Source organism: Strongylocentrotus purpuratus, unplaced genomic scaffold, assembly GCF_000002235.5.
Source record: "Strongylocentrotus purpuratus isolate Spur 01 unplaced genomic scaffold, Spur_5.0 spur5_scaffold_18, whole genome shotgun sequence".
Classification (NCBI taxonomy): domain Eukaryota; kingdom Metazoa; phylum Echinodermata; class Echinoidea; order Camarodonta; family Strongylocentrotidae; genus Strongylocentrotus; species Strongylocentrotus purpuratus.
The window spans coordinates 32,451,765-32,465,324 of NW_022145603.1; the positions used below are offsets into that span (position 1 = coordinate 32,451,765).

General features: G+C 40.0%; 1 protein-coding gene across 1 annotated transcript; it reads left to right on the plus strand.

The window, feature by feature from the left end:
* Positions 1–11,523: 11,523 nt before the first annotated feature.
* On the plus strand, positions 11,524–12,135 carry LOC105445521 (protein fem-1 homolog A-like). Its single transcript, XM_030988944.1, has one exon. It carries the CDS (start codon positions 11,524–11,526, stop codon positions 12,133–12,135), a length of 612 nt encoding a protein of 203 aa, XP_030844804.1.
* Positions 12,136–13,560: the final 1,425 nt, after the last annotated feature.

A 13,560-nucleotide genomic window follows, 5' to 3' on the forward strand; every position in this document is an offset into this window, starting at 1 on the left:
AAGCCAGAAGCCACATCTTTCTCAACTTGTCTTCTATAATGTGTGTACAAGCAGCTAACTATAATGCTTTGAAGCAAGCTGCTACGTACATCAAGACCTCCGTACACCAAGCCAACTTCTTTGGGTGTGGCCCTAGCCAGTATCACTCCAGTACATTATATACAGTCAACTACAAAAAAAAAAACACTTCCCGTCTATAACAGGTGTAATGCCATTCCACTTTCCTTTCAATGGTAGTCTCAACCTTTTCAGATAGTAACCCGTGACAACACATTCAATGCTTCGCGGAACACTGTATAATTTCTACACTAATTACATCCACCGATGGCACATTCACTCTCGCTCGCTCTTCCTCTCTCTCTCTCTCTCTCTCTCTCTCTCTCTCTCTCTCTCTCTCTCTCCTCTCTCTCTCTCTCTCCCACTCTCTCTCTCTCTCCCTCCCTCTCTGTCACAAGTACTCGCTATAATTCGCTTTATTTAGTTCCTAGTTTAATGAAAGAAAAAAGGATATTTTGATAAAATCGTTGATTGCGTTTTCCAACGTGACAAAGAGGACCTATCATAATATACGATCTATAAGAGGCCTTTATGTTATGTAGTGACCCAAGGGAGAAGACAATTAAAACAAAAGAGAAATTAATGATATTTGTGTACACGAAAAAACGTGAGTATTGTTAATCCACTGACAACATTGTCAATTTGAGAATCGCATAGCTACATTGATCTCATATTTCAATCATTCATAACTTTCATATTATTAATCTGATTGATTCTAACTTTTGCCATTCTATTTTTCTTATTTTGTTTCGCTTTCATACAAATGGACTAGTTACAAAGATAGGAATGCCCAGGCGCGGATCCAGGATTTCTTAGGGGGGGGGGCCACTTTTTTTTTTTGGTCCAAAAAAAAATCGTAACGACTCAGCCAGCCGCTAAATAAGGGGGGGGGGGGGGGGAGAAGAGGACACTTTTTTTTTTTGGTCTCGAAATTTGAAAATTTGACATTTTGTCCCGTTTGGGGGGGGGGGGTTAGGTCACCTTTTTTAGGTCAGCCATTGGTATTTATTTATTTATTTATTTTTTAATTAAAAAAAAAATCACAGAAAAGGGGGGGGGGTTGCTCCAAAATACACACCGTTCTCGACTCTTAATCCTCATCTGAATTCAGTTTTCCCCTCCTCCCTCCCGCGCGAAGCGCTGAAGCTTTTACGTTTCATTAAATCATTAGAAAAAGAAGACGATTCGTTGTACAGTTTTTTACTCTTAATCCTCGTCTTAATTCATCCCCCTCTCCCGCGCAAAGCTCGGAAGCTTTTACGTTTCATTAAATCATTAGAGAAAGAAGACGATTTGTTTTACCGTTCTCGACTCTTAATCCTCATCTGAATTCAGTTTTCTCCTCCTCTCTCCCGCGCGAAGCGCTGAAGCTTGTACGTTTCATTAAATCATTAGAGAAAGAAGACGATTCGTTGTACCTTTCTCGAAAATAATCCTCGTCTGAATACAGCTTTTACGTTTCATTAAATCATTAGCGAAATAAGACGATTCGTTGTACCGTTATGACTTTTAATTCTTGTCTAAATTCAGTTTTCCCCCTCCCACGCGAAGCGCGGAAGCTTTTACGTTTCATTAAATCATTAAAGAAAGAAGACGATTCGTTGTACTGTTCTCGACTTTTTATCCTTGTCTAAATTCAGTTTTCCCCCCGCTTCGACGTTTCATTAAATTTTTAGAGAATGAAGACGATTCGTTGTTCCGTTCTCGAAATAATTTAGTTTCCCCCACCCGCGCAAAGCGCGAAAGCTTTTACTTTTCATTAGATCATTAGAGAAAGAGGAAGATTCGTCGTACCGTTCTCGACTCTTAATCCTTGTCTAAATCAATTCCCCCCCCCCCCCCCTTCCGCGCGAAGCGCGGAAGCTTCGACGTTTCATTAAATTATTATAGAAAGAAGACGATTTGTTGTACCGTTCTCGACTCTTAATCCTCATCTGAATTTAGTTTTCTCCTCCTCTCTCCCGCGCGAAGCGCTGAAGCTTGTACGTTTCTTTAATTCATTAGAGAAAGAAGATGATTCGTTGTACCGTTCTCGACTCTTAATCCTTGTCTGAATTTCAAATATATTCTTTATCTATTCCCTTTTCTTCCTACGTCCTCTTCCTTTACACTCCTCTCTTTTTTGGCCGGCGTTTATTGGGGGACCACCCCACCGCCCCCCTGGCTACGCCAGGCGCGGATCCAGGATTTCTTAGGGGGGGGGCCCAAATTTGAAATTTTGCGAGCCAAATATTGGTACGTAATGGTGACCAACAGTGACATAATGCGGGGGGGGGTCGGTGCAGGGAGGGGCGAGTTTCCCCCTCCCTCCTCCGCGAAACGCGGAAGCTTTGACGTTTTATTAAATTATTAGAGAAAGAAGACGATTCGTTGTACCGTTCTCGAAAAAAATTCTCGTCTGAATTAAGTTTTTCACCTCCCGCGCGAAGCGCGGAAAATTTTACGATTTATTTAACTATTAGAGAAAGAAGACTGTTCGTTGTAGAGTTTTCGACTCTTAATCCTCGTCTGAATTCAGGTCCCCCCCCCCCCCTCTGCGCGAAGCGCGAAAGCTTTTAAGTTTCTTTCAATCATTAGAGAAAGAAGACGATTCGTTGTACCGTTTTCGAAAATAATCCTCGTCTGAATTTAGATTGTCCCCCTCCCGCGCGAAGCGCGGAAGCTTTTACGTTTCATTAAATCATTCGAGAAACAAGATGATGCGTTGTACAGTTCTCGACTCTTAATCCTCGTCTGAATTCAGTTTTCCTCCTTCCGCGCGAAGCGTGGAAGCTTTTACGATTCATTAAATCATTAGAGAAAGAAGACGATTCGTTGTACAGTTCTCGTCTCTTAATCCTTGTCTAAATTCAGTCCCCCCCTCCCCCTCCTGCACGAAGCGCGGAAGCTTTGACGTTTCAATAAAATATTAAAGAAAGAAGACGATTCGTTGTACCGTTTTTGAAAATAATCCGCCTCGTCTGAATTTACATTTTTCCCCTCCCGCGCGAAGCGCGGAAGCTTTGACGTTTCATTAAAATATTAAAGAAAGAAGACGATTCGTTGTACCGTTTTTGAAAATAATCCTCGTCTAAATTTAGATTTTCCACCTTCCACGCGAAGCGCGGAAGCTTTTACGTTTCATTAAATCATTCGAGAAACAAGACGATTCGTTGTACAGTTCTCGATTCTTAATCCTTGTCTAAATTCATCCCCCCTCCCCCTCCTGCGCGAAGCGCGGAAGCTTTGATGTTTCATTAAAATATTAAAGAAAGAAGACGATTCGTTGTACCGTTCTCGACTCTTAATCCTCGTCTGAATTCAGGTCCCCCCCCCCCTCTCGCGGAAGCTTTTAATTTTCATTAAATTATGAGAGAAAGAAGACGATTCGTTGTACCGTTTTCGAAAATAATCCTCGTCTGAATTTAGATTTTCTCCTCTTCCGCGCGAAGCTCGGAAGCTTTTACGTTTCATAAAATCAATCGAGAAACAAGACGATTCGTTGTACAGTTCTCGATTCTTAATCCTCGTCTGAATTTAGTTTTCCCCCTTTCGCGCGAAGCGTGGAAGCTTTTACGAATCCTTAAATCATTAGAGAAAGAGGACGATTCGTTGTACCGTTCTCGACTCTTAATCCTTGTCTAAATTCAGTCCTCCCCTCCCCCTCCTGCGCGAAGCGCGGAAGCTTTGACGTTTCATCAAAATATTAAAGAAAGAAGACGATTCGTTGTACCGTTCTCTACTCTTATTCCTTGTCTGAATTCAGGTTCCCCCTCCCGTGGAAGCTTTTAATTTTCATTAAATCATTAGAGAAAGAAGACGATTCGTTGTACCGTTCTCGACTCTTATTCCTTGTCTGAATTCAGGTCCCCCCTCCTGCGGAAGCTTTTAATTTTCATTAAATCATTAGAGAAAGAAGACGATTCGTTGTACCGTTCTCGAAAATAATCCACGTCGGAATTTAGTTCCCCCTCTATCCCGCGCGAAGCGCGGAAGCTTTTATGATTCATTAAATCATTAAAGATTCGTATTATAGTTCTCGCCTCTGGATCCTCGTTTGAATTCAGGTCCCCCCCCCCCTCCCGCGCGCAAAGCGCGGAAGCTTTGACGTTTCATAAGATTAAGAGAGAAAGAAGACGATTTGCTGTACCGTTCTTGATTCTGAATTTCAAAGATATCCTTTGTCTGCTCCTTTTTCTTCCTACGCCCCCGCCTGGCTACGTGCCTGCGGTCCGATAAACATATTTTGATACCTTGTCCGACCCCGCAAGCTCAGGGGTTTAAGGCAATAACTTACGGTCAGATAAGCATTCAGGGGCCCGCCTTAGGGCCCCTGGTGGGGTCGAGACGGCGGAGCCGGCCCCGGAAGCTCAGGGGTTTTAGGCGTTTAACTAAGGTCCGATGAGCTTTTTTTTTGTATACCTTATTTTTTGTGACACTGGCAGGACACTATTGGCCTGGGGTACAGGGGGCAGAGCCCCCCCCCCCCAAATCAGGGGTTTTAGGCATTAAATTACCGTCAGATAAGCATCTATGGGCCCCCGTAGGGCCCTATAGGTGGAGTCCATGGGGGCAGAGCCCCGGAAGCTTAGGGGTTTTAGGCATTTAATCCAGTTCAGATGAGCATAATTTTGATGCCTCATTATTTTTTAACACGGGCAGTTAACTATTCTCTCTTTCTTGCTCTCATTCTATTTTATTTCTCTTTATTACACTTTTTCAAAAAAAGTGTAGGGGGGTGGAGGGAGCTCGAGGCTCCCGATTCCTGCCGTACCTCGGGCCCTGACATGTAGGAATCTCAAGAATCATATTTCTTGCCTGGCTGTAAATTTAGGAATTTGTCATTTTCCAACAAACACATACAAACGTATAATTTACTAAAAAGTGAGGAAAAATCTCGGAAATTAAGTAATTTCAGCATTATTTGTAATCCACGGTTGTGGAATTAGAAATAAACCACGTTTGAATTTGATTTCCCCCAAGCCCCCCCCCCCCCCCCCCCCCCATCCGTACGCCAGTATCTCCTCTTTTCCTTTTTTCTTTCCCTTTCCTTCCTTCTCTCTTATTTTTTTGATTGGGGGGGGGGGGGGTCAACAGCCTGGGAGGCAAGGCTCTTTCAGCTCCCCCCCCCCCCCCGATCTCCTTCTTTCCCCTTTTCTTTTTTCTTCCTCTTTTTTCTTTCCCTTTTTCTCTTCTTTCCCTTTCCCTTCTTTTCCTTTCTTCTCTCTCTTTTTTTTTTTTTTTTTTTTTTGCGGGGGGGGGGGGGCCAAGGCCCGCTCGCCCCCCCCCCCTGGATCCGCGCCTGGGAATGCCCTAATTAACCCCGTGTGCATATGACTCATGCTCCGGTGACCATTGCCCATAGGTCAATATCGTACACTAACTGAATTTCTAAGTTTTGAATATTAGATCTAAGATTCAAATGATGTTATTTCCCATGCACAAAATATTACAATACATTTCTAAACATGGCCCTAAATCATTTTTTTACATATAGCGTTGATAAAATGAAACGTCTTAGTTTGGAGTAATGTGATCAGAGTAAAAGAAATGTTTCACAGGGGACAGGTAAAAATGTCAGATGTAAACATTTTAGAGGTAAACACTCCAGACAAGGTAAAAACGCCAGAGGTTTAAATGCTAGACGTAAACATGTCTCATTATTTCGTATCGATTGAATAAACTTTGAATTGTTAACTATTCTGTTTGAAAGTATATTCGGAGCAAGTTTGAATACTGTACGACAAGCTGTTTTCCAAAAGGGAGTATCAAATGACAACCAAGCTAATTGTTTGAAAAAAGCATCAGACGGAGTTTCCCATGTTAATTTTGTCATTAAAGTAACATGCCGCCCTCTTACTTGTAGAGATAATCCCGATGGCAGCTATCATACAGCTAAACTGGGAGTTGTGGAGTTATATTAATAATGCCATAGTTTGTATCATTTCTCCCTGTCCATTCATTGAAAAAAAACAGCATGTGGGGCATGACTGACCCAGTATACCTGGGATAATTGAAAGAAAGAAAATATCAGTCTCCTTATTACACCCGAGTTATGTTTGACTTCATTCGCAACTAGATTATCTATCGCTCACGACGGTTATCTTTAAGGTTCTGAATTGCTAATATTCGATAGATTCTGGGGGATCTGTATTATGCTCGCGCGTTTGCGCATACTTTTGCTTCCCCACCCCCGTTTGGAAAATCCTGGATCCACCTCTGCTAATTACCATTCCACTTTTTGCGCTTGGCAAACAAACCCCTTTTGTAACCACTTATTTCGATATGCCTTTTAAATAGCCATGCTCGCTTGGTTTGTCCATTATTCAATTATTCGCTCCTAGAAGCTGACAAAATAGACATGTTTGGTGTTCGGTTTCAAGATTGTGGGTCTTTCGTGGGAGCGGGCCATAGAGCGATAAGTGTTGTTCTCGACTCAAAATCTTGTGTAACTCTAATACACTTGTAGAGCATACGTTTCGACAACGACTTGTATTTACGTATTCATTATTCATGTGGTCTTATAGACAGGTGGTCATTTTCTTTTTCTATCTTTTTTTCAGATTAAGGTACATTATGTACCGCATTATATCTAGTGAAAACGCGGTACATAATGCGCCTTACCAGGCAATCTAACAATTTGCACCTTCCCGGCCTCATGCTTACCTTTATTCTAACATAAAACAGTTTTGTATTTTTTTTTTTTAAAGTCGGTCTTGTGGTCTTTTGCCTATCTCGATAAATGAAAAAAGGTGGCTGAAGTAAATACCAAAATACTTGTAAAATAGTCTAAACTACTTTAAAAGAAAATTGAAAAATGACTATTTAATTCAGCCATACGCAACTTAGCGATCGGGACGCTTTCATCTCTCTCTCTCTCTCTCTCTCTCTCTCTCTCTCTTTCTCTCTCTGTCTGTCTGTCTCTATTTCTCTCTCTCTCGTTATGTCTATCTTTCGCTCTAGCTTTACCACACTCTGAATCACTCACTTTCAGTTCATATTTTTAAAATTCCTTTTCCCTCTACCCTCCTTCTCTTTTTTCTCTTTTTTTCAACATCTATAGCCCCCACTCCGAGAACAGGGGGGGGGGGGGGTGGGTGGACCGCATGCTTGTTCAAATGTCCGGTAAAGGGGTACTTTTCACGCAGCAAAGTCTGGCCTTTTACACACCAAAAATTGGCCCGTATTGGCTTTACACACCGGACTTAAGGGGGGGGTTCAAAAGGAGGGAACATGTATACGCGTACCCTTAATAACACTGAGTGGGGGGGGGGGGGGCTATGGCGCTTTACATTGACTTCCTTACTTCTTTGAGATGGTGGAAGGAGAGAGAGCAAATGTCCTCCTACCCATCCCTCTTTGGTGTTGCTGTTTTTGGTGTGTGTGCGTGTGTGTGCGTGCGTGTGTGTGCGTGTGTGTGTGTGTCAACATATCGTTTATTCGTTTGATCAAATGATCTTTCCTCTTTATGACCTAAGGGGGGTCTAGTATACAAGCATACCTTTTTAACATGTCCTACTATTTTAAAGAAGATAATTTTCTTGAAGGTCATAACAAGTGAATAATATATTTTGTCATCATTATCATTATATCCGTGTCATCATTATCATTATATCTATGTCATCATTATCATTATAAATGTGTCATCATTATCATTATATCTGTGTCATCATTTTCATTATATCTGTGTCATCATTATTATTATATCTGTGTCATAATTATCACTATATCTATGTCATCATTATCATTATAAATGTGTCATCATTATCATTATATCTGTGTCATCATTATCATTATATCTATGTCATCATTATCATTATATCTATGTCATCATTATTATTATATCTGTGTCATCATTTTCATTATATCCGTGTCATCATTATCATTATATCTATGTCATCATTATCATTATATCTGTGTCATCATTATCATTATATCTGTGTCATCATTTTCATTATATCCGTGTCATCATTATCATTATATCTGTTTCATCATTATCATTATATCTGTGTCATCATTATCATTATATTTGTGTCATCATTTGCATTATATCTTTGTCATCATTATCATTATATCTGTGTCATCATTATCATTATATCTGCGTCATCATTATCATTATATCTGTGTCATCATTATTATTATATCTGTGTCATCATTATCATTATATCTGTGTCATCATTTGCATTATATCTTTGTCATCATTATCATTATATCTGTGTCATCATTATCATTATATCTGTGTCATCATTTGCATTATATCTTTGTCATCATTATCATTATATCTGTGTCATCATTATCATTATATCTGTGTCATCATTATCATTATATCTTTGTCATCTTTATCATTATATCTGTGTCATCATTTGCATCATATATGTATCATAATTATCATTATATCTGTTTCATCATGCTGCGATATTATCAGTATTCAAATAATGGAGGCTAAAATTGAAAATGTTTACATGTTTCGAAGTTAATGAGTCATATCTTTCTGTTACAAACTGATGGACTGATTGATTTATGTCTCGTATTATTTCGGAGTTCAGAATAAAGCATGAAAACATGTCCAGACAATTAAGGACATGTAAACTTTCATTATGTATGTCAGTGTGCGCGTAAGTAGTAGTAGTAGTAGTAGTAGTAGTAGTAGTAGTAGTAGTTGTAGTAGTTGTGGTTATTTTTACCTGAATGCTGAGAAAGTATCAATGCTTGTTTGTAAGCAATCAGTACATACAATATGTGTAAGTATGAAAACTAGTCTTAGAGTGCAGACACCGTTACGCACACCAGCAATGGATTGTGCCTGCGACCATTCCCTCGTCCCAACCCCCCCCCCCCCCCTCCCTCCCCCAACGCCCCTCCTCGGTAAATGATTTATGCCACTGAACAGTTGTGTTCCCATTCTTGAAATTCATATTAGAGTGCAAATACGGGTTCGGGAATTACACATGGAATTGAAAACAAGTCAAACAAAATCCAAAATGTACTCAAACTATTGACGGTGAAGTGGTAAACTAACCAGGGTATTAGCGCGCTAGAGTATATGATTATGAGGTATAGTTCAAATGTTCAAATATGACTCAATTGTTGCAGGCATGCAGCAGCAATTTTCATGTAAATTGTGTCAAGGTGACCCGGTTGAGAACTGAGGATGGGGAAGGGGCGGATACGAATATTACGTATATAACTTGCATTCATATTTTCCGACAATTAAATATTTTGCATTATTGTGAATGATACATCTTATCTAATACAGAAAGTTTAAAGCGATTTTCAGTTTGTAATTAAACATATTTTGACGTATCACGGGAAAAAAACAAGAAATTGTGTGATCAAGTGGTTAAGCTCAATAGGAATGTTGTCAGTAAATATCGCTGTTCACATTGCGGACAGAATTCAGTCGTCATTTTGTACAAATTAGTTTGGCCGGTGGGGGGCGTTTACCACTACGGACAGCAAATTCTTCTGTGAGTGGGAAGATTTACCCAATGATTCCACCGATTATTATTCAAGTCAATCCTGTCGAAGCCCAATGTTGTAAGTGTTAATTTGTGCCAAATCCTGTAGTTAGGAATTTAGAGAATAGTATGATTATTAATTTGTGATAATTTGAGGTGCATTAGGAACTGTATTTTGATGAAAAGGGTTATGAAATACGTGCATGGTTGGGCATTTCAAAATGGCTGCCCGCGTGAGCATGTATAAACAAGTGGGTAGGATTGTACATGTATATCACTCCAGCAAAGCATAGCGAGTATGGACCTCTAGCGAGGTACATGTACTAATCTAGGCAGCAATTTCACACGTGCATAGTCATACACTTTTAACACACAAATGCACAAAATCATGCCGATAAAACTGTAAGCAAGTTTGACAGTCGACTTACGATTCATATTCCCAACATCGGTGAGTCGAAACAATTGTATTTTACTGCTAATTAGCTGTCATCAATTGTCACTAAAGTACCGATTTTGAGTGAAATCAGTTTAGTTTTGTACAGTGGTGTTTTAAATGTTGAGATCAATAACAACAGGTTTTAAAACACAGCCATGATAGCGATGCAGCTATGTGTGATGTATATAAGGCACATATGAAACATAAATAATGACACGTAAGTTCAGGGATATAAATGTTATGAGGTTATCAGGCAAGTTAGCCGTGGGTAAATTACTTGGTAATGCGAAAGGATGATTTAGCCACAAAACTGGCATGGTTAATTTTGAGTTGTGTGGAATCTGACTCGTGACATGGACAGCCAGTGGGTGTAAATAGGATGTTTTGTATGATGTGTTCATGAATATTCATGAAGTCAAGCTAATTAAAGCAGATAAGTAGTAATCAGATTCAGGTATTTGGCTTATAATGGAGCAGTATTGGATAATGCTTGGGATTGTTGATTTATAAGCAAGGCATTTATTATTGTTTATGTTTTATTTGTTTATATACAGTTTAAACCACACTTCATGTTACTTCACGTCACTTCGCTTCAGAAGTTCAGTCTCTGTGCTTTGCTTCGCGGTTTGAGCATTACACGTCATGGTATCATATAACACGGCATTTGACAGGACTCCTTTGTTGTCATAGCTCGTTAGTGGATGAGGATGTTTGTGCTGCATTAACGTCAACAGTCATACGTAGACGTATCATCGGAAAATGATAAAAACTTGTGCGATCAAGTGGGTAAGCTCAATACAAATTTTGTCAGTAAATATCACTGCGACTAGCTGGTTTCGGCTCATTCTAAATAGTCAACCATGCATATCTTCTCTTTTCATGTACTTTTGCATTGTACATTCCATCAGAGCTTAGATCACGTCATGATGACGTACTATAATGATGATGTTCTACAAACCAACGCCCGTTTCTCACAAAAGGATCAGCCGTTTTCTCCATGTCTGTTCAATAGGTTAGTTTAAGTTAGGAAACTGGGAGCAGATCAAAATGATTCATATCAATGTTACCTTTGTGTTATATACCATCGTATCAAACAGCGAGTGAATTCTTCGGATGAAAAGCAGCTGATTTGTGAGCTGATTTGACAATCTGCAATTGCATCTTTGAGAAAATTAAAGGGATCGTTCATTTTATATTTTGATGGACCGGAGTACATTTGTTTATATGAACCAAATCAGATGAATAAAGTGGAGACATCACACTTGTACCGACAAGGCCAGGACTCTCCGATGTGGATTCTTTAATTATAACATTGCAATTATGCTTGCAAGTATTACTTTATCAAGTTGGAACTATTCTTTTGCCGTAGTGTCCAATGCATAATCATTAGTATGCTTCGAAAAGTTTAAACCTGCAAGGTAACAGAAAACGATATATATACCTATCAGGCTGTGACGCGGATAAATTCATTGACGTCTATTGTCTCGACCGAGAACGATTTACAGAACGCGAAGGTGACTTTGACAAACACGAAACAAGCAAAGAAATATCCTTCAGTTATGCTTACAATTGGGTCCAAAGACTGAGCAAAACATGGCACATAGAGCAGCAAAAGAGCCAAATAGGATCGATACACCCCTTAACATGGCAGCGTTAAATGGCCATCTTGACGTAGTTCAGTACCTCGTTAGTCGAGGAGCACAGGTTGAGAAGGGCGGTAATGATGGTCAGACACCTATTCACTGTGCATCATACGGTGGTCATCTTGAGGTAGTTCAGTACCTCGTTAGGCGAGGAGCACGTGTAGAGATCGGCGGTATTGATGGTCAGGCACCTATTCACTGTGCATCACGCAATGGTCATCTTCAGGTAGTTCAGTACCTCGTTAGTCGAGGAGCACGTGTAGAGATCGGCGGTAATGATGGTCAGACACCTATTCACTGTGCATCATCCGGTGGTCATCTTCATGTAGTTCAGTACCTCGTTAGTCGAGGAGCACGTGTAGAGATCGGCGGTAATGATGGTCAGACACCTATTCACTGTGCATCATCCGGTGGTCATCTTCATGTAGTTCAGTACCTCGTTAGTCGAGGAGCACGTGTAGAGATCGGCGGTAATGATGGTCAGACACCTCTTCACTGTGCATCACGCAATGGTCATCTTGATGTTGTTCAGTACCTCGTTAGTCGAGGGGCACATTTTTAGAGCGGCAATAATAGGGACTTTTAGATTGAGTGGACGAGAACAGCGTGAACATCCACTGGTTATGCGTGTCAACGTAGTCAACTGCCCCTGTTGAATACAGTAAGAAATCTTTTAGATTTCAATCGACGATATGCGTCGACAGGAAGTAAGCGTCATGAAGTCAAGAACGGCGCGGCAAATTTCAAAGGAGATTCCGCGAGCGAGGACCCGGCGTACCATACCGTCACGACAACAGCCTGCTGGGCGGTGTGAAGGCGAAGCTCATACACACTGCCACTGCCACTAGCTATAAAAGCTTTCTACGGATGCTACAACATACCAATCAAACTTTCACAGTTCAAGACAAACAAATTTTAATGAGAATAGAGAGAAGGGCAGAGGCGGACCCAGGATTTTCCAATAGGGGGGTCCTAACATTTGAAGAAAACTGACCTCAGTTTAGTGAAAACTGTTGTTGCTCAAAGACAACATTTTCGTCATCCATCATGAGGCTTATTAAGATGACGTCTCATTTGTGAAAAAAAGTGCACGGCGTTCTAGATTCAGGACGTCGGGAAAATCTAGGTGGACGCGTACTTGATTCTGAGAGTCGACGACTGAGACGACGTGGCGCGTGCACCTTTCCTTGCAATGACGTCATCACGTAGCAGTTCACTATGTCGACGTGCAAATCTAAAAGTCCCTAATGATGGTGAGTCACCTCTTCACTGTGCATCACGCCATGGTCATCTTGATGTAGTTCAGTACCTCGCTGATCAAGGAGCACAAGAGCGCTCAAATGTGAAATTAATAATTGACTGCTTTGTTTCATTTATTTATGAATCTACTCATAACATGATCGCAACTAACTTTCTCAAGTTCAACTTGAGGGTAATTGCAAAAGCCTTATGTATATCCCGTAGGAATCATGTTCTGATTACGTAATACGCCATTGTAATTTTTGCGCAGTCCACAAATTTTTAAAATACTTTGTATCTGTTTAAAAGGTATTTGTTTAAATGTCAGGAAATGTATTTATACAGTTTTTTCTTAAGATTGAATCATTTTGTATTACTTAATTGGACGCAGGCAAAAAAGGTTTAACAAACAAACAAGTGGATTGTCCGAAAGTAGTTGCGATCTTTTTCTTTTCATAAATTATATCATATTATTACCATAATCATTGTTTTAAATTTGTATATTCTTATGTACATGTATCTCATAAAATGCAAGCAGTATGTGAATTCGGAATAGACATTTGATTCTATCACTTCATCATACCTTCCTAACTTATACATACCATTCGTGTTGAGACTACGTACATGAATATGTGAGGCAAATGTCCTTATGGTTTAAAAACGAATGACTCTTTTCATAAATTTAGTAATGTTCACAAAATATATTTTTTAATGTAAATTTCTTGTGACTGAACATAGATTATTTTGA